General features: G+C 38.7%; 1 protein-coding gene, 1 long non-coding RNA gene and 1 other non-coding gene across 3 annotated transcripts in view; 2 read left to right on the forward strand and 1 right to left on the reverse strand.

Moving 5' to 3' along the window:
• The window catches only part of SYT1 (synaptotagmin 1), a 62824-nt gene extending 54323 nt beyond the window's left edge, over positions 1-8501 (forward strand). The window contains exons 3-5 of the mRNA XM_027107090.1: positions 573-695; positions 4446-4613; positions 8285-8501. Of these exons, the coding sequence (XP_026962891.1) occupies positions 573-695; positions 4446-4613; positions 8285-8482 (489 nt within the window). The 3' untranslated portion in view covers positions 8483-8501. The remainder of the gene's footprint in view (positions 1-572; positions 696-4445; positions 4614-8284) is intronic.
• Positions 1-26607, reverse strand: part of LOC113620784 (uncharacterized) — a 308396-nt gene that overhangs the window by 207956 nt on the left and 73833 nt on the right. The window lies entirely within an intron of this gene.
• On the forward strand, positions 21758-21888 carry LOC113621346 (small nucleolar RNA SNORA18). The gene has a single exon (XR_003433135.1). It is a non-coding gene; the product is annotated as a small nucleolar RNA SNORA18 (small nucleolar RNA).

Genomic DNA, 26607 nt, shown 5'->3' on the forward strand with positions numbered 1-26607 from the left:
TTTTTTTTTCCTCTTTTCCCATAACCATTACAAACGTATACGCAAAACTCAGGAAATTACAATTTTCTAAGAATCACTTACTCAACTATCTTTTTCATAGGAAACAAGGCAAGAAAAGGCCACCCATTTCATATAAATTACTCCACTGCATGTAACAAGGATGTTTTACATGATGCTTAAGATCTCTTTTAAATTACATGAATGTGAAAACTGGCCTGGTTAATAGCATGTTTATCATACCTCCGAAAGAAGCGATTTTATCAGAGCCAAATATAACACAAAGTTGACGTTTTCTTTGCAACAACTTTACATTTTTTGCTTGCAATATTCTGAGGGGCTATTTCCATTGCTTCCATGTTGCTTGCTGATTGGGGGGAAAAAATTCCGTGCACAAATGGAATTTTAAAAAAATATGTAAGCAGCAGATGTGAATGTGTGTCAGACAAATGGAGATTTACAGCATCTCAGTGCTTGCTTCTAACAGCTTGGAAGTATAACCACAGGCCCAGTGTCATTTGAGTTCTGATGAAAATTCATTTGAATTCACATATAATCCATTTCCCTACTCATAGGCCCTGAAGGATGATGATGCTGAAACTGGATTGACTGATGGGGAAGAAAAAGAAGAACCCAAAGAAGAGGAGAAATTGGGAAAACTTCAATATTCACTGGATTATGATTTCCAGAATAACCAGGTCTGAGGGGGAAAATGTCTTGTAATTCCATTACGTTTTCTGAAATTACCAACTAGAAATTGAAACAAGATACTTCTTAAAACATTTGGTTTGCTACGAGGGGAAAATGCAATTATCAAAGCTATTGATGAAATCATTTCTAAGTACAGGCGGTCCCCTACTTGCTAATTTAACTTCTGGTAATTAGAATCCACAGTGTTCAGCCGATTACATCTACTTATGGCACTTACAGCAGGCAGGCAGAATACAAATTAACTTGAAGCCATCAGTCTGATTCTGAGAGCTCCCAGTCACAGATCCCTCAGGCTGAGCTACAACAATCTTCCTTGGAATTCATGGATTTAGCTCCAAACAGGGCAAGGGACCTTTGAGTTAGACCACCAATTAAGCCAAAGTCTTCAAACAAAAATTAACCATTTGATGAGGAATCAAAGATTAAAAAATTGACTTTCCATGAATTTCAATGGCAAGAATGCCTTATGTAATATGATACTGGCTAAACCTCCTAGCACAAATGAGTTAACGGCTCTAGAAAAGTAGAAAGACCATCAACTTGATTTCTAATGCCTTTGCATGCTGCCCTGCTTCCGGAAAAGTGACAAGGAACTAAAGGTTGCATCAAAACAGTCCCTCCTGCTTTAAAAGCCGTGAAGTGCCCCCTAGATGAATGATAATACTAGCTGGCTTTTATTAACTGCCTGCTATAATGGTAGCTCCAAGATAAATGTTAAAAAAAAAAAAAAACCTCTACCTAAAAAGACCTTCCAGGGGCTTCCCTGGTGGCGCAGTGGTTGAGAGTCCGACTGCCGATGCAGGGGACGCGGGTTCGTGCCCTGGTCTGGGAAGATCCCACATGCCGCGGAGCGGCTGGGCCCGTGAGCCATGGCCGCTGGGCCTGCGTGTCCGGAGCCTGTGCGCCGCAGCAGGAGAGGCCACAACAGTGAGAGGCCCGCGTAACGCAAAAAAAAAAAAAAAGACCTTCTAGGACCCATGACTTTGATGAAGATGTCTCTTTACCTTCTGAACTGTTCAAGAAATTTAAAAGCTAGATAAGAATTAGCTGAGTTAGAGATCAGGCTCTTAAAAATCTATAAGACACAGTTCTCTTCCGACTAGGAGAGCTTTAAATCGATTTCTCCAGTTTGATCAGTTCACTGACCTTTCGGGGTGGGGAAGAACTTGATAGATGTAAATAGAGTTACTACCTAATGCAGCATGTGTTAATTATGTCTAGTTTGATGAGGAATAAACAATAAATAAATCGAACACCAATACTCAGCTTTGGTGACTTATGTCCAAAGTCAGTAATACTGTGAGCTCTAAACAATGGCAGAAATTCTGGACTTTATTTAGGAATTGACTGTTCAAATAATGTCTTCACTTTTTGAAGTGTCCAGAGGGTTCCTCAAAAAGAACATATTGATACGTACCACCATATAATAAATAATTGTATTTAGTTAGCTTCATTACAGCCCTGGCTCATTATTTTATAATACGTTCCAGAAAACTGCATGTTGGTTATAGATACAAGCTAATAGGTATGGAATTATACAGAATTATAGGTATATCATTTCTAGTTAATTAAATAGGGCATTTGAGGTCATTTTTATCGCTTCTACCAAAATTTGATCATTAGGGATTGGTTGAGAGCAAAACTGCCTATTATTTATGTATTCTAGAGAAGGTCAAGGTCAACTTACATTATCTTAACACAAAACATCTTTTCCAGAAGTATAACCTGCCTTTATATATGTAGCCAACAATTTTCTACTAATTTATTCTACTTTCATATTTTCCAGTAGAAATCTAGTGGATCTCATCTTGGTTAGTCATAATTTTGAAACTTCTACGTTGGCTTTGAGTACTCTAAGTAACATTTTATAAGGTAGTATTTTTAAGAATACAGCACTGAATTTTTTTTACTCAAATATAATTCAAATGCATTTACTCTTCCTTTTCTAGCAAACCCATTTTAGAAGGTATTTCATTCAGAGGATCTAGGGTATTCTACCTGATAAATTATTTTAATAGTATGCATTTATTCTTCCAAACGTTCTCCGCTAATCTGATTTATAAAATGATTCCTATGAGTCATGGAAGATAAAGTCTGAGGAATTTCGTAGATAAGGCTGTAATCAAATATACACACCTGCTTACCAAAACTAAAAGACAATCCTGAAAGTCCTCTAAGAACCTTTCATGGTGGAGAGAAATGTGATACTTATCTCTCAAGCAGAAGTCAGAGGGGGGTTGGGAGAAGTAATTCCACCTCTATCAACAAGATACCCCCAAATCTTTAAAGTACAGATGATCAAGTTTGAAAGAGTTTAGGCTATATCACTAGTGCTTTCCCTGCCCCAAAGAAAAGTATTACAAAAAGTGAGGAGAGAATATAATCTTGCTTATTCACATTGCTATCCAAAGGCAAATTCCAAATACCAACTTGGCAAACCTAGAGATGAACTGTTTGCTTTACTAATCATGTCTTTATAAGCTGATGTCTATTTTAACCATTCTTTGACCATCTGTCTACGTTTTGTATACCTACAATCCAGCATTCTTATTGCTACTGTTGTATGATGAAGTCACAAAGATCTTGAAGCATTAAGATGGAAACAACAATCTTTAAGGGTATTGGTCTAGGTTAAAACTTGAGCCAACTAGCCAAAGTGCACATGGTGGGTCCATTTTGTAGAAAGTGGATGTGACTTTTTCAAGGAGGTGACTTGCTTTTCCACTCTATTGGTGGAAAAGGTACAGACTCAACATTTCAGACCCTGATGTGAACAGCTATGATGTGACTGCATTTTCTGAAGGGTATATACATTGAATAACAATAAGGGAGTCTACTTTTGTTTCCCATATGGATCTAAACCAGTCTGTTGACACAGCATGTCTGATGGCAGGGCATCAGAAGAGTCTGCTCACACCTTCTGTTTCCTTTGCAAAAACATTATCAGTGCCAGCCAATACCCGCATTCCTAATAAGAGATAGGAATGTATCACTGAGAAAACCAGACGTGAAGAAATGCAGAGATTTCTGCTGTATTTGAAAAATATCAGAAACTTAGTCACTTAGCATTAAAAACCATAACTGTAATCTCCCCTTCCTTTATATGAAGCTAAAATTATATTTCTTTGACCCCATGTCCTATATTTAACACAGAATTTAATATACAATAATCATTTTACTCTAAGTTAAAACAAGGAGGAGCCAGTACCCAAGTAAAGGTCAAATATGATAGAAACTTGAAAATCTTATTTTTATCTCAAAAAGCTACCAAATTCTAAGAAAATTTCTATTTAGCTGCTCTGGGGCTTTGGTTCAAAATAAGAATTTCCTACTTTATAATTACAAGCTTGTGATTGTTTAACAATTTCTTTCCACTTACAAATCATGCCCTGGAAAGAAAAATAATGCACAAGGGCTTTTAGCAACTGGAAAGTTATTTGATTGCAACCCTTTTGCAAACATGAATTCCATATTTAACTGTAATCAGCAACCTTTTAAAAGCCTCTTTTGTGTTTAAAACCAGGCTTCCTAGAGCCTGCATCTGTCGTAATTGGGTTTCTGAAGTCTATGCAGCTCACTTCATTTGCCTTCTGTGCTCAGATTCAGAAGAGAATAAAAGTTTATTAAAAGCAAAGAACAAAAGGGAAAAATCACAATATGCAGCAGTGTGAACACATCAATCTTTTCCAACATGTCCACCAATGCCAGTGTTTGCTGTATCCTGCCTCTCATTTCAGCTGCTGGTAGGAATCATTCAGGCTGCCGAGCTGCCCGCCTTAGACATGGGGGGCACATCTGATCCCTATGTGAAGGTGTTTCTGCTGCCAGATAAAAAGAAGAAATTTGAGACAAAAGTCCACCGAAAGACCCTTAATCCTGTCTTCAACGAGCAATTTACTTTCAAGGTAATTTTTTTTTTGTACTTACTAATGAACTTGTCCTCTGTTGTTCTAGATAACAGACTGATCTCATCCTGACACATATAGAGACCACTTGACCACTTGTTCAGAGACTCACAAATGATTCTATTCAGAATATTTAAGATTCTTATCTTCAATGTAATGAGGACTCTCTATTGCATTAAAATTTGGTCCCAGTAGGATTCAGCTCAGCTATTTCAGAAAAGAATATGGACTGGGATAGAACTAGGATGTCATTCGTATCTAAAAAGTGAGTTCAGCTTCAAGTGTGTCTGTGGACCTGAACGTTTCCCCCCTCTCTAAAATAAAGCCAAAAGAACTGTAAACTTTTTCCAGGTTTCCAAGTTCCTGAAAATAAATCACGACCACAGAATAAAGTAAGCTGTGCAACACTATTTAAATGGTACAATGAGGTATTACTCTCGTTGCAAAATTTTTTGTGTACAGGGGAAATTTAAGTATTCTAAAACATTCTGCTTAACCCACCAATAAAAAGAATATGAACCTATTGTTTTTTTCCATCTCTAGCATTTTCCTCTTACTCTTGGCTCTTCCCTGGTGTTCTTCATCTTGTTGAGACACCTCAATTAACAAGCAGTAACAAAGAGGAATTCTGGCCACATAATAACTCAGCAGGAAAAGGTGCTTGGCAGGTCTCAGGCATCTCTGCATATACGAGTAGTCTCTGTAGTTCTCATCTTGAAATCATGCATAAAAACAGTCTTTTGGTAGACATGTTTAACACGTGAAATTTTTTGAAATGCATTACTTAAAACAATACATGTCTGTGAATATGCCGAGGAGCAGATTCAGAATCACCTGTCTACCAGTCAGCCTTAGCGATAGCACGCACCTGACATTAGCAAACATCCTGGTATGAAATAAATGGATGAAACTGAGGGCGTGAGTCATTCCCATGAACCTTGTTTCCAATTTTGTAAAAGAGCGGTATCTTTCTATTCACTCTAAAATTAGAGTTTTTAAGACAAAAAAAAAATCCCTCATCTACTGTCAGCAACTCTGTTTAAAATCTATACTTTTCTAAACCCAGATAGTTCATGTAGAGTAGCAGTAAAAACCAGCTTATGAAGAACTAATCATTAGGGTCAATATACCACAGGACATAAGTGAAAACGAAACAAAAAAATATTGCAAAAGGTAATTACAATCCTTCTGTTTGACCATGTATTGATCTTAATTTAGGTCAGTAGTTTCTAACCACAATTTAGTCAGCACATTCTTAAATTATTTGAAATATTGTGGGGCTTTGTTTTTGTTTTGAGTTATCTATATGTCATTTCTTTTAAAAAAGTGTATTGCTAATAATTTTTAGTAATGTCTATAACCTCAAGAATTATAATCATTGAGATTTTGAAATTGCCTATAAAATTTAATAGGTTCCATTTTACTTCAGGAGTGTTGATCACATCATAAATCAATCCAAAGTACAATATATTTTGATAGATTTGAGAAATATACCACCGTTTCTAGGAACTAGTTAATTTTTCCTTGTAGGCCTTGTAGATTATGCATCTTAAATGCCAATAGGCTGTATGATACAAGAATGGAAGCAAAACAGTTTAAAGAGGATTGGCTTTAAAATTGAGTTCAAATCCACTGAACATGAACTTGACATGCCCCACATGAAATGCTCCTTCTTTTCTCCACAACAAACTACCATTTGAAAGAGCTACTCATCATTCAAACAGTAAATATTTATTAAGTGCCTACTGTGTACCAGCACTGTGCTAAATGCTTTACATGTATTCGTTTGGCCTCAACCAGCCCCTGTGAAATAGACACTGTTATCATCACTTTTTGATGGATGAAAAAGCCGAGGTTTATTTACTTGTCCCAGCGCCATCAGTGGGAAAAAGGGGGAACCCAGGCCCAGACCTGCCTGACCTCAAGCTCAAGTTTTTGACTAATGCCCTTTCAGTACAATCACCAAAAAATCTAGAGAGATTTCAGAAATCAGATGAAATTTTCAAGAGTTCATCCCTACTCTAAAATTCCTTATTTCTTCCTTTCAAAACTGGCTCTTTGGAAGGGTTTATTTTTTCACTCTAAAGTAGAAAATGTGCTGTGCCTAGTTTTTAATCATAGTATTTTAATCTGATTCCAAATAGATGACAAATGATATAAAATAAAAACTCTTTGGAAAAACCAAAATTTCTTGTATATATGCAGTCAAATATTCTTCCTTCTCCTTTCCTTCTTAATATACAGAGTTAATTGAGAAATGTTTGCTGGAGCATAACACAACTATTTACACTGATAAAATAATAGCAAGTGTCTGAAAGTTGATCAAACCTTCAATACAAGTCTGAACAATTTCTTAATTAGGCATTTCTTCCCGGTTACTGAAGTGTAGCTTACTTGGATTGCCCTGCTTTCTCTGAATATTAAAAATGTCACTAATAAATATCCCAACCCATAGCATCTGTCCCAGTTATATTTGAACAGCTGGAGAATTCATCAGTTCTTGGCCTTTTGCCACTGCTCATCCTAAAGAGTGTCGTACCTAAGAATGAACTTCAAGATCTAGATTATAATGCATCTCTGATATTCAAAACAGCAATTTTCTAGTCAGCTCTTGTCAATCAGTAACTTATTTTAAGGAATAGGTGAGGCACCTTGTGAATTTCATTCAAGTCCTTGCAGACTCCTAGCATGCCTGTTCACATATCACTGCTCCATTAAACTATGACATCCAAATGGCCTGAAAGAGCGGGAACTCTCCTCAATACTCTGTAATGGCCTATATGGGAAAAGAATCTAAAAACAGAGTGGGGGGCTTCCCTGGTGGTGCAGTGGTTAAGAATCCACCTGCCAATGCAGGGGACATGGGTTCGAGTCCTGGTCCGGGAAGATCCCACATGCAGCGGAGCAACTAAGCCCGTGTGCCACAACTACTGAGCCCGTGTGCCACAACTACTGAAGCCCATGCGCCTAGAGCCCGTGCTCCACAACAAGAGAAGCCACCGCAATGAGAAGCCCACACACCGCAACAAAGAGCAGCCCCTGCTCACAGCTAAAAGAAAGCCCGTGCACAGCAACGAGGACCCAACGCAGCCAAAAATAAAATAAATTTATTTTAAAAAAAGAGTGGACATATGTGTGTGTATAACTTATTCACTTTGCTGTACACCTGAAACTAACACAACTTTGTAAATCAACTATACTCCAATAAAATTTCTTTTAAAAATGAAAGAGTTAGTAGAACTTTTGAAACAACTTATCTACCCGGTTAAGTTGCACCCTGACAGTATAACTTATCATAAAAATGACAACAAAATATTCTACAAGAAAAACTTATTTATATAGTCAAGTGCAATTGGCTTGGTTTATTCGTATATTAACCTTGAAGTGTTTCTAGCCTGACTAATAGTATGAGCTATTATTAATAATACTAACAGCTTCTAGAACTTTGGGATAAAGTGATAAATCACTATGGTAAGTCCTCATTTTCTCCCAAGTAATTTAAGCCCCAAGCAGTTAGTTAAATGATTCAATTTAAGGAAAAAACCCCCAAAGCACAAGTATCTCCCTGTTCTGTTTATCCAACATAAATATTAAAATTAAAGACTATAAACAGGTAACATGTTTTAAGCATTTTTTGTGACCAGATATTTTGTCCTCATCTTTTTATTTAGGTGCCGTATTCGGAATTGGGTGGCAAAACTCTGGTGATGGCTGTCTATGATTTTGATCGTTTCTCCAAGCATGACATCATTGGGGAATTTAAAGTCCCCATGAACACAGTGGATTTCGGTCACGTAACTGAGGAGTGGCGTGATCTGCAAAGTGCAGAGAAGGAAGAGGTAAGAAAAACATTAGCATTTCTAATGTGACAAGCCGTACTCGCCAGTTGCTACTCTCATACTAACCTATTGAGAGCTGCTGGGGTGACGTGAGTGATGTGGCCCTCCAGCTTCTGACAGTGAGCAAAATAGGGTCAGGGGATTGCATAACCTCGTAAAAAAGTATACTGATCTTCTGGGTCTTATTTGAAAGAAAACAAAGGTTTGTGCAGGTCTACAGATAATCCCCTGGGGTTGAGGGGACAGACAGACAAACACACCACTTCTAAAAGCTTAGAAATTACACACACACACACACACAATCTGCTTCTTTAAAAGGACAGTGAAAAGTCATCTTTTCCTTTGTATTTTTCCACAAAGACTTTGTTTTCTACATAGATTATATAGCTATTAAATAGAAATGAAATGGCACTTTTTCCTTGATTATTTCTGCATATTATAGACAGTTCATTATTTCTCCTAAAGATATCAGAGCACAATGGGTAAAACGTCAAATAAAATTCACAAAGGCAGATATTAAATCCACTTTTTAAGTGACTCACATTTTTACAGTATTCTTCACATTGTTTTGCCCCAGTTTTAATAGGTTAGCCCAGGATTTTTCTGTGATTTAAAGAAGGGAATTTCAGTAGCCTTAGTGCATTTAAACTGCATAATAATCAATTCTATTTGATTATGCTATGCCAGCCTGACACTAGTGCTTTTCTGAGCCAGTGTCTCAACAGGCCAAAACCAGAAAAGCAAACAATTCTTAGTTTCTCTGAATTCCTAAAGCAACTCCTTTTCCAGCCATTTTTTTGTTCCTAACATGGGTTTATAATTACCCAAGGGATTGCCAACAGCCTTTGTCATTTAGGATCACTAGACGCCTTGGATTCTGTAAGGTGTGGTCACTTTGGGGCCACCAGGGAAATCAGAAAGTAACCCAAGCCTTCAGAGAAACTCAGCCAAGAATATCACCTGGGAATCCTTTCAACCTAAGGTTTTCTGTAACCATTATTACTATTGAGGTTTTAGAACAGGTTTATTTATTACTATACTGAAATTGAATTTTATTAGTGCTCTAAAATTATTACTTCGTTGTAAAAAAAAAAAAAAAAAACGAGTCAAAATTATTTGAGTTAAGCTCTGCTTTTTCTTTGGAAGGAAAACGTTTAGTCAAAATTAGATTCTTGGATATTGAAATAGATTTACTGCCCCTGTGGATAGAACCACCCAAGGATAATATGGAGTTTTTAAGTTTTACAACTTATTTGAGTAGTTCTTCCCTATGAGTAGACCAATATCTATATTAAAATGCAACATCTGTGTGAAAAACATTTAATCCTTTAATCATAATGTTGCTAGTCATTTAACAAAGTAGTGACCTGTTTCACTGCATTTTTATATTTTATTGACATATTTGACTTTGTAAGTTCCTTGTGGCTGGGGGATAGGGGTGGGACCATAACAAGTATTATTAACTGATAGATTTTTGTTAATTGATTATTGGTTGGCTTCTTGGTCGAGTATCCAGATAGGACCCACTTGTCCTTCACAAGCCCACCTGTCCAGAGGGCATGGCTCATGTCCTTCCCCCCCCAACTAGTCACTATCAAGTGGTATGGGATTCCAAGACTACACCCCTGGGCTTCTGAAAAGTTGGTAAATATTTTTGTCTGTGTTAGGAAATGTAATCCATCAAGCCATTTTCTTCTTTAAAAAATTCTTTGAATACGGGCAGAGTTTGATACTTGACACTGAGCTGACAGGTATGACGCTAGAATCTACGAGTTTAGGTAGACTGCCCAAAAAGAATCACGTTTTTATTCTCACCCCCTGAATTGCCCGTTTTCTCTCTTTTATAACTTTCTTCCTCCTCATCTTCTCTCCCTATGAAAGATTTTTTTTGTGATCCAACTTACTCAAAATGATTCACCAGGGCTTCCCTGGTGGCGCAGTGGTTGAGAGTCCGCCTGCCGATGCAGGGGACGCAGGTTCGTGCCCTAGTCGGGGAAGATCCCACGTGCCGCGGAGCGGCTGGGCCCGTGAGCCATGGCCGCTGAGCCTGCGCGTCCGGAGCCTGTGCAAACGTTCATTATGTACTGCTATATTCCTAGCACTGTGCCAGGTGTTAAAAAAAAAAAAAGAAACGTGAAAAGGGTGGACACTGCTCTTGCTTTCATGGAGTTTAGTGCTGCCTCACTTTCCTCCCTCACTCCAGTTTTTGCCTTGCTTATTGCCAGCTAGACTGATTTCTAGTAAAAGTCTTGCCTTTAAGATCAAACATTCCTGGGTTTCAATCCCTACAGATCCATGTACTAGCTCAGAGACCTTAGACAAGTCACTTATGCTCTCTAAACTTCAGTATTTTTTTTTTAATCTAGTAAGTGGTCTAACATTATCTTATTTTACAGATTAAATAGGATAGAGTATACTAGCATGGAGTCTGCTATTTGACATATTCAACTAGCAAGAGATCTCCCATTCTTTCTTCTTGACCGATCTTTTTTGTGTCCTTTCTTTCTTGTGCTTTCATCTCCCCATTTGTTCTACTCTTTTTCCTCTATGTGTATTGCTCTACTCTTTTCCTCACCACCACTGTACTTACTGAATGGCTCTGGAGATTTTTAACGGGAAATAATTCTATAACTGTACTTTTAAACCCTGGAGCCTTTCCTCTTTGGTATCTACTTGGGAATAATTTTTGATTTTCAGTTGAGTGACTATTTCCTTTTATCATGATATAGGAAACCTTATAAAACAGATGTCTAGCTTACAAAGTATCTCTGGATAACTAGATTCAGGTATAAACTTTCTCCTAATAAATAAGATTCCAATTACATTTTATCTCTAAAGAATTACTCCTCACTGATAACGTGCTATCTTTTCATCTACTGTTCACTAACTAGAGAAAATTATAGTTGTTTGAATAAACTGAAGTCTTAGATTGACTTTAGTTCTCACGGTTTCAAACAAAATTCTTTTTCCATTTTATATGAGCAATTTTGTTTAAGATTTTTGTTTTGCTTTCCTCTAAAGTGTTAAATCTTCTTTTTAATGTCATAATGAGTGAAAGATACCAAAGAAAGCGAGAAAAAGGAATTCAAGAAACAGCTTTGGAATCTAGAAACTGAACCGCTAGTCATTAATAGTCTGTTCAAGGAGAGACTTGGATTTAAACGGGTTAAATACAGCCCACTAGGATCCAACCCCAGGGTTTTGATAGCATGGGGTAGGCTTTGTTGTTTAAAGTTATAAAATATAAAAGTCATAAGATGATGAAGCAATTACGTAAGTTAAAGGATTATGTGTTATCTTAGTAAGCAATTAAATACGCGAGCAATTGGGGAGAAACTGGAAAGGAGCCTTATCTAAAAGTTACTAAGCACATGTTTGAAACACAGGGGGTGTTGAAGAGAGAAATTAGGCCAGAAGAGCTTCAACAAGCACACAACTCCCATTGTTAGATTCTAGCCCGTGGAGAAAACCTCTGTGCTGAAGTTTCCATCCTGACTTTATGACGTTTTTATGACTAACACAATCCAAGTCCCCTCCCTTACTAGTAGTTCAGGTTCGCTAGCCTTTTTTTTTTTTTGTCTAATGTTGCATGACTGATGACCCACTCTCCTTCCACCTGCTAACAGGTGAAGATGGAATCTGACCTTGCAAGACAGCTAAACCTTTCTCTTCCTTTTGTCTCTTTAAAACAGAAGTCCTTTGAGTTTCAAGAGATGGTTACGCATAAAACCATTGTCTTAATTTTCCCCCTTTTCAGGTTAAGGCCTCAAACATCATCCTTTATAATCAGTATATACAGTTCTTCCACTGGCAAAAGGCTTCTAACATGTATAGCCTCAGGCTACCTGCTGAATTTTTTTTTTTTTTCTTTTCTTTTTTTCTGTACGCGGGCCTCGCACTGTTGTGGCCTCTCCCGTTGCAGAGCACAGGCTCCGGATGCGCAGGCCCAGCGGCCATGGCTCACGGGCCCACCCGCTCCGCGGCATGTGGGATCTTCCCGGACCGGGGCACGAACCCGTGTCTCCTGCATCGGCAGGCGGACTCTCAACCACTACGCCACCAGGGAAGCCCTACCTGGTGAATTTTTAAGATTTTCTTCATTTTAATCATTCAAGAATATTTATGTCATCCATAAGTCAAACCTGAAGCCAACCTCCAGATATTTGGAGTAATCCATTCTTTTAATATTTTTACTTAATTACTTCAAATATTATGATCAATAGCTATGACTCCATTTTCTTTTTTAATGAATTTTATTTATGATCATTGCAGCAACTGTATCAGTCCTGTACCCCAGCATCAAGTACATCTTCAAAGCATTTAGACCCTTTTTATTTTAGCATTTGTTCCTAATTTTTCATCCCTATGCCTTCCACTACTACTTTTTAATCCCTAAAAACAGCATAAAATACCACCAGAATGCAACTGGATCCCTTTTTTTTTTAAGGAGTCTGTCTCATAACTTGACCAGTACTATTTTGTCTCCATTAGAAAATGTCCATCACCTCTGCTTTGTGTAGAATTCGTTAAAGAGTGATTTTTAAATGAGATTCTGTAATCTAGTACAAATGGAAAAAAAACTGATTGCTGAATTAAAACAAGTTGGGACATAATTTAATTAGGACCCAAGCAGAAGGGAAGAGAAGCTACTTTAGTGCCTTAATAGAAAATCAGTTTTGCAAGAAAACTTCACATTTTTAAGTCTAATTAGAAAAACATTTAATTCACAGAAAAGCATTTGGAGAATACATATTCAATCAAAAATCCAAAGTTTTTTTAAGCTTATGATAAGTTACTTGATATGCCTTTGGAATGCGTTCAAGTCATTACTCCTTATGGCATCTCTTTTGTCCAAGGATCATGAAAGAACTGATGCTGTTTCTAAGTATACTTAGCAGTCAGATGGTAGCTCATGCCCTCCAGGAATCTCCGCACAACAAATTAGTGCCCTGAACTTTCGTTCCTCATAAAAGGTTAAGTGCAGGAACTTTAATATGGAAGCCAGTAAGAATCTACCTTGTCACTCACAAACTATCACATTAGAGAAATGCAACAAAGACACTCATTTTGACCCCCAGCATTCCAGGAAGGTATACTTATTTTTACTTCTTCATCGTCTGTCTTCCCCACTGGACTATAGGCAGCATATCTATTGTTCCCAACTGTGAAACCAAGTTTAATCACAGAGGCAAGCACACAGTAGGTGTAAAAAAATATTTTCGAATTAATGAATGAGGCAGAGTTGCTTATTATACATGAGAGATGTTTCAAAACTTCCATTTTAAAGTCCATGTTATGGTAATTGTGTTCTTATTTTACAAATGAAGTTTAAAGTATTCTGAAAAACCATCAATAAAGTATCTTAGCACCAAACAATGAAAGTGATTTAGTACCCTTTTGTCTTTTCAGTCTTTTTATATCAAAGGGAGGCAGTATAGATGCTTAGCAAAATCATTCTAATTGTTTTTGTTGATGGTCATGAAAATGATGAGTTTCTCTCACTAATTTTTTGGGGGGAGGTGAGGGGTAAAGGCTTATTCAGGATCTCTTTCCTCTGTATAAACCTTTTTATCCTGTTTCCATGATGCACGGAGAGCTTGTGGCTCAGCTTAATTTAACTTTTATTTAAAGTTAAGATTTAGTTAAAGCTCTGATTTGAGTCTCTGCTGGCAACATGGAAATTTACCCAGAGGGAAATGGGAAAGAATCAATTCCAAGGAGAAGTCCAAGAATATGAACAAAATCTAAGTTTATTGTATCTAGAATATTTGTTGCTAGTCAGATTTATAATAAAATAGATATAAAACAATTCAATAATATTATATGAAGACCATGATATATTTTAGTGTACTTAGTATCTATGTGTCCATTTTGTGGTACGTGCAACATAATAGTTTCCCTTTAAACTAAGTAGAGTTGCATTTGATTTCTTGATATGTCTTTGGCCATAGCTGTGGTTTACTTGCATCTGAGTTTGGTCAGAATTTCAATCACCAATTATAACTGTATTGCTATGCATAATAAGTATTGTCGGCTTCATGATGTGGTTTCTAAAAACATCATAGGAAAGAATAACTGGAAATATCCTTCTAGTGTGTAGGACTGTAATTTGATTGCCTTTCTAGTTAAAAAGCCTTTTCAGGCACAAATGGATGAAAACAAATTCTCACTTCACTGAGATTCTAAATGAAAATTTGGTATCATTTGTCTGCTAAAATAAAAACGTGGGAACTGTGAGCTTCAGTTTTATTGGGGACTTAACTGAGGACTATAGCCCCAGAGACAGCCTCTCAGATAGCTCCAAGGAACTCTCAGGAGGACATAAGGGGGGAGGTTAGTATATATGTGATCTTGGCAAAGAGGTTTGGCAAGCAAAAGCACATCTCTGTAGAAGGTTGCTACTAGCCACAAGGAAAAGATATCTCAGTTAACGATTTTAGTGCTTTAAAGTATGGGAAGATGCAAGAATTTGGGTTCATAAGATTTTCTCCTGAAAATATCTAACTATCTGAAAGCCTTGTTCTGCCAGTTTTCCCAGAGCACAGAGTGCCTCATTCCTGATCTCCACCCTGAGCTCCTTTCAGGGTATGTTAAAGGTCAGCAACTCCAGTAGCTAATGACTCAATCCTTGTAGAATCAGACAGCAAGCGACATTCTTTAGTTGGCCCTTTTTTTTTTTTTTACTGTGAATTCCCTAGAAAAAATAAATTTAGACTCTAAAGAATTAAGTGGAGGGAGAGACCCTGGACATTTTGAAAATGCCCTTTGACGACCTCCCATGGTTCCCCCATTATCATACCCTAACCTACTGCATTACCCTCCCCTTCACAGCTGTCATGGCCCAGAGGCCTGGATTTCCAACCCACCTCCCTCGGTTCCAAAATTCATCTTATTAAAAGCTTCCCTTAACTTCTCTACCTAAGTTATAAACACCAATAATAATAAGAGCTACTATTTACTGGGAATCTACTGTGTGCCCACAAAAAAACTTCACAACAGTCTTCAAAAGTGGCATATTAAATCTGTTTTACAAAATGAGGGGAAAAACAAACCTGAGCCCAGGAAAGTCTAAGTCGTCTGTCCAAGTTCACACAACCAATGTCAGAGCTAAACTTCAAACACCGGTCTTTCTACTTCACCACTCTTTCTACTTCACCATACCATCTGCTTTAAACAGTGTCTCTCAGTCTCTTTAGCCTCCAAGTGTAGCTATAAACTCAACTTAAATGCAACAACAAAAAGAAGAGCAAAACCAAACTGATACAAATTAGTTTTTCCTCAGCTTTGGCTTATTTTGGAATTTCAACATTTGGTCAATTTTCTTTGACAACATTCAACTGATTAAAATCTACATATATATTTTCCCTCTCAAATATTATAATACACTGCAAATGTAACACAGCAAAAGAAAAAAAAAACAGTAAGTAGCTATGGCATTTTTGTTTCTTCTTCATAATATTTCATAAATACTTAGCATGAATTCCTGTCCAGGATACAAAGTCCTAAAATTCAAAGGTCCTGTCCAGGATACAAAGCCCTAAAGTTCAAAGGTACTCATTAACACAAACATGTTATTATTCACTCATGATTGCTGATGAATTTAATGAAGGCAGAGGGATTTTGTTTTCCAATAAAAAAAATTCATTAAATAGAATTTAAATTCCCATTCATTTATTCAGAACATATATTGAATATCTGTGAAATTACCACTGTAAAGTGCATGGAATGGAAGATTAAGATTCACATGTGGGAAATGGTCAATAATAGTAGCAAAATTTCGTAATGAAAATTAACAAAAGCAGTTTGGTAAAGAGCCAGATCTGAAGTATAAATTACAGGGCACCGTATGTTTTAGGCGCAAAGAAAAGGTACGGACAGGGAGGGTCCGTGGAAGAGTTGAAAAAAGTGAGCTAGTCTTTTAAAACTGAGTAGATTTTGAATAGGCAGAAGGAAACTAAGAACGCCTTCCAAAAGTTAAGAGGTGAACAAGAGACAACTGACAGAGCTAAGACCGCCAATGACAGGCCCAGGTAGAAGTAGAGTGAAAGCTTGAACAGATATCCTGAGAAAGAAGACTAAATGAAGTAGTTTAGTGACAGTTTGTCCCTTACAATGTCAGACTGATCAACCTAAACTCAGGACGCGAAATAAAGCTCGTAAAACTTGTTCTTCCCAAGGACAAGAGCTGGAATATGAAAGCCAGCCCCACCTCTATGCCAAGCACTCTACTAAGTGCTTTTCTCACATGATCTCAGGTAATCCTTGGTGCAGTCCTATGGGGTCATTCTTCAGATCCCTGTTTGGGATTGGCCAATCCCCATCGGCCCGGTGCACCCAGAAGGTAAGCACCAGAATAAAGATTTAGACCTAGGTCTGACGCCCAAACCCATTCTCTCTCTCCTCTGCCATATTGCTACTTAATTGACTAACACTCAGTGAGTCCAAGGATATTGCCAATCTTGTTTCTCTTCTTATCCCCAGTGCCTGGCACTGTGCCTGGAACATCCCAAGTGCTTAAATAAGTATTTCCAAGGGAATCGGTTGGACAAATTAAAATAAAAATTTTCTTTTACAAACATGCATGAGTCATACCACCTTCAGAGAAGTCATCTTTGAAGGATACCCAGTTATTCCAGTTGTACTGCCTATATGGTACATATTTTGAATTCCAGCCCCTCTCTCCAAAAGTCTTTCTCAGTATACAATACAGTCTTCTCTCTGTCCTCAGTTGTGGCCTGTCTTTAAAAAGTAAGTTTGATTGAAATGGTCATAAGCTGTTTCCAAGTATGGCCTATAAGGTGATGATCCAACTGAGTAAAATAGTTTTAGTTATTATGATCAAGTAATGAAGTGGATGTTCTTGTGAGACTTCTATTCTGACTCTGACCAAAATGTTTTGAGCAATAACATCATTATATAGTCTCTCAAATGGGTCACTATAGGAAAAATCATCAAGAGATATAAGTTCTGGATACATGTAGTGCCAAGGAAATCTGTTTTAATAGAAACTAGTGTAGGTGTTAGTTTTCTTTTTTATTTAAAGAATAAAGAGTGAGAGTTTTCAGTTGAACTTTAAATACAGCAAAGTGGTTTAGAAGCATGGATTTCATGAATATAGATTGGAGGAGCATAAAGTGAGGAGTGGGAATTGAAAGAGGAATGAATAGAAAACAAAAGAAGGGTGAGAAAAATGATATAGACAAGTGCAATCTTGCCTGTATCTGGTTGTTTTACTATTGAAATAGCAAAGAGGATTCTGAGTGGGAAGCAGCGTCATCAATGCAGGAGAATGTCTCGTTCTGTCCTGTCCTCCAATTCCACACATTTGGATCTTGTACAATGTCATCTTTTCTGGTGGTTCATCATATGCTTTGGAACAATTTTTTTTATTATCTTGTTTGTGACTTCTTCAAATAAAATGTTTTCACCTTCTGCTTTACTCCTGCCTCGCTTTGAGCAAGCCAAATGTTTGTATTGTGAATCCTTAATCCATTACAATCTGTTACCCTGCAATTAGATGAAATGTCAGCAATTCAGTTGTACTATTTGTACTAAAGAATAAAGGAGAAGAATGAGGACTTGCTGATAAACAAGAACTTAAATAATTAAAGGATGAAAGAGAGGGAGCCCGCATACACACATGCAAACCTACTTGTTTTACACGTGGCTGAGGTTCTTTCCAATTGTGAACAAGAGGCCTTAAATACTGCAAATTACTTTTATTCCTTCATTCTTTCATTTATTCAACATATATTTATTAGGGCTCTTTTGTGAGCCAGGGACTGTACTAGCTTCTAGAAAAACAGTGATGAAGATAAACAGACCCATTAAGCGTAGTCAATTATACTTTAATTATGAGACAGTACCACAAGTAGATAAAAGCTCTGAGCCTGGACTCCACCAATGTGTATCCAACCATGACTCCACTTACTATTGGTGTCCTTAGGCTTGTTACTTAACCCTTCTGTAAAATGGAATTAATATTACCCACCTCCATGAGTTGTGATACACTCTAAAAGATAATTCATTTAAAGCACTTAAACAATACTTGGCACCTAATAAACTCTCAACAAATACTAGGTTTTCTTATTATGGAAGACACTGATCAGAGCCTTTATTTCCTTGCCACTGAAAAAGCACTGCTCTGACCACTAGACTTATATACTTTCTTTTGTGAGGAGACTGAGACAGCCTTAGGGTTCAGAGGACATCAGCATACAGTTCTGATGAAAGACAGGATATCCGAGTTTAGCCCCCATGTGTGAGAAACGGTGGATGAAGACAGACTGTGGGTGACATGGAGAAGAGGTCACAAGGCCCATCCAGGGTAAGGCTTAGCACGCATGAGTGGAAGGTGGCACTAACACAGTGTGGCCCCAATGACCACGCACTTCTCTATGCTCTGACACCACAAAAAAAGAATTCAAAGTCCAGGCCCTACTAAATCAAAAAGACTGTCAGTAACAAGTATTGGTGAAGATGTGGCAAAATCGAAACCCTCACACAACTCTGAAGGGTGTAGCCACTTTGGAAAACAGTTTAACGGTTGCTCAAAATGTTCAACAGAGAGGATTCATATGACCTAGCAACTCTACTCCTAGGTTTATACTCGCCCCCCAAAGTGGAGGCGCGTTTCCACACAAAAAAATTGGAGAAGAATGTTCGTAGCAGTATTTTTCACAATTGCCAAAGAGTGGAAAGAATTCAAATTTCCATCAACTGATGAATAATTAGACAAAACATGCTATAGTCATACAGTAGAATATTATTCAGCCATAAAAAAGAGTGTAGCACTGATACGTGCTACAACATGGATAGACCAGAACAGCCAAATCCACACAGACAGAAAGCAGATGAATGGTTGCCTAAGGCTGGGAGTTGCAGGGTGGGGTAGGGGGCAGTAGAGGAGGAGGCATGAGGAATGACAGCTGGTGGGTATGAGTTTCTTTGTGCGCTGATGAAAGTATTCTAAAATTAGATAGTGGTGATGGTTAACACAACTCTGAATCTACTAAAATCCACTGAATTGTATCCTTCAAGAAGGTGAATTTTCTAGTAGGTGAAGTATAACCTCAATAAAGCAGTTTTAAAAAAAAATGTTATTTCAGGCACTGAAACCCTAATCATGGAAGCATGATGTTCTAGGTTGACCTGGGGCTCCATCTGAAACAGAACTGATGTATGCTGGGAATCCTCTCCCAATACTGTTTCCAAAGTTGAGGGATATTTCCTCAAAATATTCCAGTCTCCCTTTAAATCAGAACATGTGTCTGCAGGATCCCGCTCTTCACCACCACACCTCTTGATGTAAGGTCAATGCTAAGACCCCTTGGATAGATGAAGAACCCAGGCTCAGGCCACGTGGCTAGCCAGTGAGAACTCAGGATTCAGACACCCTTTTTCTGATTCCAAAGCCATTTTCTATTAGTGTACTCTCTCGTAGGGTAGAAGCTTTAGGGTTGCTTATCCTGACACAAGAACAATGTTCTAAATATTAAAACTACCCACTCCCTTTTGCAGTCTGTCTTCCTGCGGTAGATTCTCAGAGATTCCTCCAGTCATTTCCTTGCTCTTTTCTGTGCTTTGACTAGCAACGTCATGCCTTTTTTTAATGGAGGTAGAACTCAACATATAATAAAATGCAGATATGAAGTGTACAGTTCAATGTGTCTTCACAACTGTATACACCAATATAAGCACCACTCCAATCAGGTTGCAGAACACTTTTTACCCCCAAGAAGTCCCACATGCATCTTGGTGTCTATACAGGAAGGCACCGATACTTACTCTAATGGGATTCTATAGTTTTTTCTTCCTCATTCTCACTAAGTGCCCTGATAATGCTCAGCATCACCTTGACCTTTAACCCACAGCGTATTGTTTCCGCTGTACTGTACGATTGGCACCTCATTACACACATCCCTGTTTTCTAAGTGTCAGTGCCAAGCCGCTTTGTACTGTTACATAAAAAGATGCCTTGTTTACCTGTTTTGTTGTCTACAGGAGTATAAGCTCCTTGGAAGTAAGGAAAGTATTTACTACTTTTGCACATCACAGTAATTAGCTCTTAGGAGAACGTGTGGCAGGGATCAAATGAGGACAGAACTTGGGCTCCAAATCCCATCAACCCTCTGAGCCTCATTTCCTTATATGTAAAATGCTGTTGAAAAATGTAGAACGATATGTACTTACGTGTTTGAAATTTACTTTTCTTGTTTTTTCCCCAATGATTTTTAGAAAATTCATAGAGTTGTGCAACTGTCAGAACAACCTAATTAAAGAACATTTCCATCACCCCAAAAAGAAACCTTGTGCCCATTTGCAATCACTCCCATTCCTAGCCCTCATCCCCAGGCCACTATTGATCTACTTTCTGTCTCTATGGATGCCTATTCTAGACACTGCCTATCAACGTAATTCTACAGTATGTGGCCTTTAAAAAGTTATTTTTCAAACCCAGGTCTGTCTGATGCCAAATGAGTTCCTCAAGTAAACAGATACATTGAGTAGAAAATCACTTGCTCTATGGGGGTGGAGCCGGGGGAGATTCATTGTTTCCAGTACCATTTAGCAGTTTCAGGAGTATTTTTCCTCTCACTGTAGCACCACTGACAGTCTCAGTATCTCTTTCACTCACTCCTGTCCACTCTTTCCAGATTTCAAGTGCCTGAAGACAAAGAGGAATGGCACCTAAGCTTTTGGGAAGACTGATGGGAGGTTTCTGTCAGTCTACTGCAAACAAAACTTCTGCCACTTGGCGTCCCTTGCCAGCCTTATCTCCTCTCTTCTCTCTTTTTATCTCTTCAGGAGAACTCAGGGAACAAATAAACCATTTAGATTGCTTTTTTGCTCCCTTTTAAATGTCCCCCAAGCTGCTAATAACGTGCAGTTATTTTCTCCCTGATGGAACACAGCAAGACTGTGAAGCAGGCATGTATGTCAGGGTGCTCACAGGGTCTTACCTGGCCCCCAGGAGCTGGCAGGAGTCCAGCCTGGAAAACACAGGAGAGCACCGGGCAGTAGGAGGACCCAGAGCACAGCAAACCCCAGCCTTGGGCAAACCATCTAAAACGCTTAGAGAACAGTGTTCTTAGGGGGTAATGCCCTTCATTCTAAACTGAGCCCCTCCTTTCAACATCCTTTCTGAAAGTACCTTCTAAATCAGTATTTTTGTTTTTGGGTGGAACATAATGAGTTTATATGCAAGAACAATTTGCTGGACTTCAGATAACACTGGAGTGGAGAGATGAGGATTTGTGAGTGAAATGTGAGGCCCTACAGACAATTCTATCAGAAGGGAAAACAGTTGAGGTCTATCCCGATGGGGCTTTTTCTGTAAACCTACAGCGTTGGAAATGCCTCATAGATTAACGGTGTGGTTTCCTTTACTCATAGAACTACATGTTAGATCTGTGGGAAAGAACTACACAAGACAGAGCTGCCAAGTAAACTATGAAAAACCTAACTTTTTACCTTAGGTATTGGCATATCCCAATGATCTGTACTGTTCTAGGGTGTGATGGCTTAGGAGTGAATATGATTTGAACCTCATACATTTTTAGAGGGTGTCAAACCCTCTAAAAAACCCTGGTTCTGCCTGTCAGAACCAGGCAGATCCATCTCCTGACCCTGAACATGGTCCTAAAGTAAATCGCTTGAGGAAATTGGATCCCAAAGATTACAGGTGGGGAATTTTGAAGTGTGTCCATATTTCATTGGAGATCAAAGAAGCCTAACTAAAAGAATTGTGGGCTGACTCACATGATAACTTATTTTTGAAAGGGCTGTTTTATCTTGAAGATTATGAGTTAGGAGAAACTAAGGTGATTGGCAGTGGAAAGAATCAGAACGTGTGAAATTCCTTAAAAATTTATTGACTTAAATAACTTTGTGTTACACATAATTAAAAAAAACCCTTTAAAAAAAAGGGAAAAAAATTTTTTTTTGTTTTAAAAATACTTCTAGTCATGTCTCCTCATTCTCTAAGCTGCAAACACTCTGGAATGTGGTGAGAGGTTATTTAGCAAAAGTTAACCAACTGCTCTTCAGTTTAAGGTGTTACTTCTGCATGTAGAAATCAATATACCGACAAGGAGCTTCCCTGAATTTTCTCCTTCTGCTAGTGTAGGAGGGGAACTTTTAGGAACCAGCATAGTGTCAGGAATTGTCTGTTCTTAATTGTATCTCAGTGTCAGAAAGCAAAAATAGAGTGAGATTAGAATATTCAAATAGGTCAAGAGTCTGGAGTTTTGTTTTTTGATCTTTGAACATATTTTTGGATAGCCTAAGTCATAAAGAGAGAATGTAGACAGCAGCCTTTGAAATGCTTGCCTGATTTAAAAAAAAAAAAATTACCATCAATGTTTAACTTAGAATTTGAGGACAGATGTGTGCTGCTTCTTGAGGTCATTGGCTTTCCAAGTCCCATCATGTTGATGCTTTGTTTATATTGAGGCCACATTTGAAAATTACATCCAGGCTATGGAACCTGAGTGTCACAGTAGGATTGCCTAATTTTAGGGGAAATTATGTTATCTTTTGTTGTTGTTGTTGCGGTACGCGGGCCTCTCACTGTCGCGGCCTCTCCCGTTGCGGAGCACAGGCTCCGGACGCGCAGGCTCAGCGGCCATGGCTCACGGGCCCAGCCGCTCCGCGTCATGTGGGATCTTCCCGGACCGGGGCACGAACCCGTGTCCCCTGCATCGGCAGGCAGACTCTCAACCACTGCGCCACCAGGGAAGCCCTCTTTTTCTTTTTGGTAGACAGTATTTTCAAAGCTCCGTTAGCTAGAAAAACCAGGTAGAGCACAAACTTAGCTTAACTGTGTTTAAACTCCCATCTATTGAGTTTGTGTGGGGGGCAGATGCGTGTTAGGTGTGTTAGCTCATTGATTCCTCACAGTGACACTCTGGGGTACGTACCCTCCATATCCCCAACGGATAGACAAAGAAGCTGAAACTCAGAGAAACTGAACAGCATGAGGCCATGCAGCTAATGGGAGGCCTGGGGTTCCGACATGGTCTGACTCCAGACACACATCACGCATCACATGGGATCGCCTCTAACTGAAAAAGAGGTCACAAGGCCTGCATTAGGGATGATGTTTTAGTCTGCAAACGCACACCCGCTCTGCACACACTCCGTACTTTGTTCCTCTTACTCTTACGCTCTCAACTCTAAGGCCTCCACCCTACTGTGCGAAGAGGGCTACGACAGCTTGCCTCAGTTCAACACCAATCCCAATTCCCAACCCTCTTAGCTGTCCCCCAGCTTTCTGGGTCAATCTTTCTATGACATAGATCCATCTGTGACAGATCCACCTAGGATTCACATGTTTCTGTTTCCAAGTCTCTCTATTCCCCATCTTCCCATCTGTTTCATTCCATCCTATCTCAAGTTCCCGGCAGGAGGAAGTCATTGCTTCCATCTCTTTCATCACTTTTCCTGATACCAGGTACAATGGTGAACTTGGAGTTGGACATCTGCCTTGTAACTATCCCTAGGACACCAAAGATCAATGAAACATTTTCACGTTCTCCAGACAGTGTTTAATAAGGTATACTTGAATCTAAGAGACAGTTCTTTGTAAAACAAAGTATCTTTGTCTGCTTAGAGTTTCCTAAGCCCCTGTGTATCACAAAACAAGAGAAGCTCCTTATTCGCACCCTATACAGAAGATTTTGAGCTCTGTAGAATTTCTCAATATTTTTGTCACTCCCGAAATAATTCTTAAAGAGCAATGAATCTGCCAGAAAGGGCTGATTCCTTTATGAGGTGCTACAATTTGAAACATGGCACTGACCATCCTGCTAGATTGCCACTTCAAACCCTTCTTACGAGAGAAAGAATAAGAGGGAAAGAAAATGCATGAGCTACCTCTCACCAAACCAGATGATTACTAAGTGCCTGTCATCCAGTTTCCAATTTAGCCTTTCTTCAAATCCAAATATTTAATATTTTGAGAATAAAATCATAGCATTCCTGCCTGGAAATTTATGTCATCTTTATATGAATTAATTTCACATATACCTTAGCCAAATTTTTAAACACTTTTTATGTTAGGTCTGAATTTTAGCAGGATAACTAGCCTTTATTAAATGAGCAGTGGCTGGTGTCATTGTAAGTCATGACTTCCAAAAACCTCGTATCAGTTGGTGGCAGACCTGGTTTCCTGCACAAGGAAATCATCTCTATCGGGGGATTTCTAGAGACCTTGATTCTCACCACCACCCCAAAACCCCAGCCTCTTCCACCTGCTGGTTTATGGTCTCTCTCCAAGAATCTCCTGACTTTGTAATTCGAATTGCTGATCCATTCCCTTGGGAGGTAAAACAATTTACATGTTTAATTTATATATGAAATAATTAAACACATTAGCTCAATTAAATCTCACAGACTTGTGTTATACATATTACGCTAAACGTGCACATGAGGAAACCAAGACTCACAGAGGCTAAGAAACTTGTCTGAAATCACATAACTAGGAAGTAACGACCAGATGTTTAAATGGTTTGCCGAAAAGTCCATGTTAATTACTATTTATTCTATTTTTAAATTCCAAAGTGGAGCAGGGACTCTACCTCAGATTCCTGGGGTTGAGAGTTAGGAATGGTTCAAGCCACGTATAAAGGGACCTGGTAATTCACTTAGGAAAGAAATGTAGCATGCGACAGTGGTGACCTTTAAAAACTGGATAAGGGTTTTCCCGAAGTAGTAATCAGGATCAGAAGGGTGCCTATTTAAATAGCATACATGCAGTTTGAATTCTTTTTCTTCCTTTTTTGGTGTGCTGGAGGAAAGAAAATTGTTTATCCCAGTGACTGTGACTTCATATCCAACAGTGCTGAACCTCAAGGGAGAAAAGAGATGAGACAGCTGCATTTTAACAAGGTTGATTGAGGCCAGAGCTGCTGTTTGGGGCCTCTGGTTTGAGTCCGAGATAAGTATTTACCAGGATGTACTGCTATACAAGTCACCAGCAAATGATTTCGTGGAAGAACCCAGTACACTATCACAAGGATCAAACCCCCTTTCAGATCCTCATGTTCAGCGCATAATGAATTCAGTGCCCTGGGCTAGAACTTAAGTAACTGGGAGCAAAACCCAGCTCATCATGTGTCATTTCTACAGGAAGATAATGCTTGATACATTATGTGATCTCCTGTATGTGAAGCAGGAAGCCACTGTCCAGCCATTAGAGTGTCAGGACAGAAGACAGAAAGAAAGGCTGGGAGCCCAACAGGGAGGGTGTAGTGGATTATTTCTCTCTGGGTGTTGATGTGGTGACCTGCCATTGCCCACTGCCCTTCCCATTCTCAGCATACTCGCCCACCAATGTTCTCTAAGAAAATGCTTCTGGGTGCCTCCTTTCCACATAAAATCATATGCACTTGGGCTCAGAACCGAGAATGGAAATGGTTCATTTCCCAAATGCAAGTTCTGGCCCATCTAAACAAAGATTTGTACGCAGTAAGTTAAAATCTCTCAAAGAGTTTCAAGCGTCAGTTTTTCAAACATATTCTCGGACTGTGAAAATTAAGGATTAATATATCCCTGAATGGAAACTGCTAATTAACATCTTCTATGCTTTATTCTTCCTATTAAGTCTGAGATTATTTTCTTACTTTTAAACATGCTGCATCTGTTTGGATTATCTTTTTTTTTAATAAATTTATTTTTTTTAATTAATTTTTTTTTGGCTGCATTGGGTCTTCGTTGCTGCGCACAGGCTTTCTCTAGTTGCGGCGAGTGGGTCCACTCTTCGTTGCGTTGCGCGGGCTTCTCATTGCAGTGGCTTCTCTTGTTGCAGAGCACGGGCTCTAGGCATGCGGGCTCTAGAGCACAGGCTCAGTACTTGTGGCGCGCGGGCTTAGTTGCTCGGTGGCATGTGGGATCTTCCCAGACCAGGGCTCGAACCCATATCCCCTGCACTGGCAGGCAGATTCTTAACCACTGCACCACCAGGGAAATCCTGGATTATCTTTTGTGTCCCATATATTTCAGCTTTTATTAGTTCATATTTGTCCCCCCCAAAATGTAGGTTAAATAGGTGATAAGTAAGATTTACACTATCTGTTTTTATGAGTTTAACAGTAAATATTATTAATATTGCTTTACATTTGTGTGATGCTTTCATGTGCTCTAGAGACTATTGG

This window comes from Aethalodelphis obliquidens, unplaced genomic scaffold (assembly GCF_003676395.1).
Source record: "Aethalodelphis obliquidens isolate GAN/ISIS:26980383/991018 unplaced genomic scaffold, ASM367639v1 scaffold8, whole genome shotgun sequence".
In the NCBI taxonomy this organism is placed as follows: domain Eukaryota; kingdom Metazoa; phylum Chordata; class Mammalia; order Artiodactyla; family Delphinidae; genus Aethalodelphis; species Aethalodelphis obliquidens.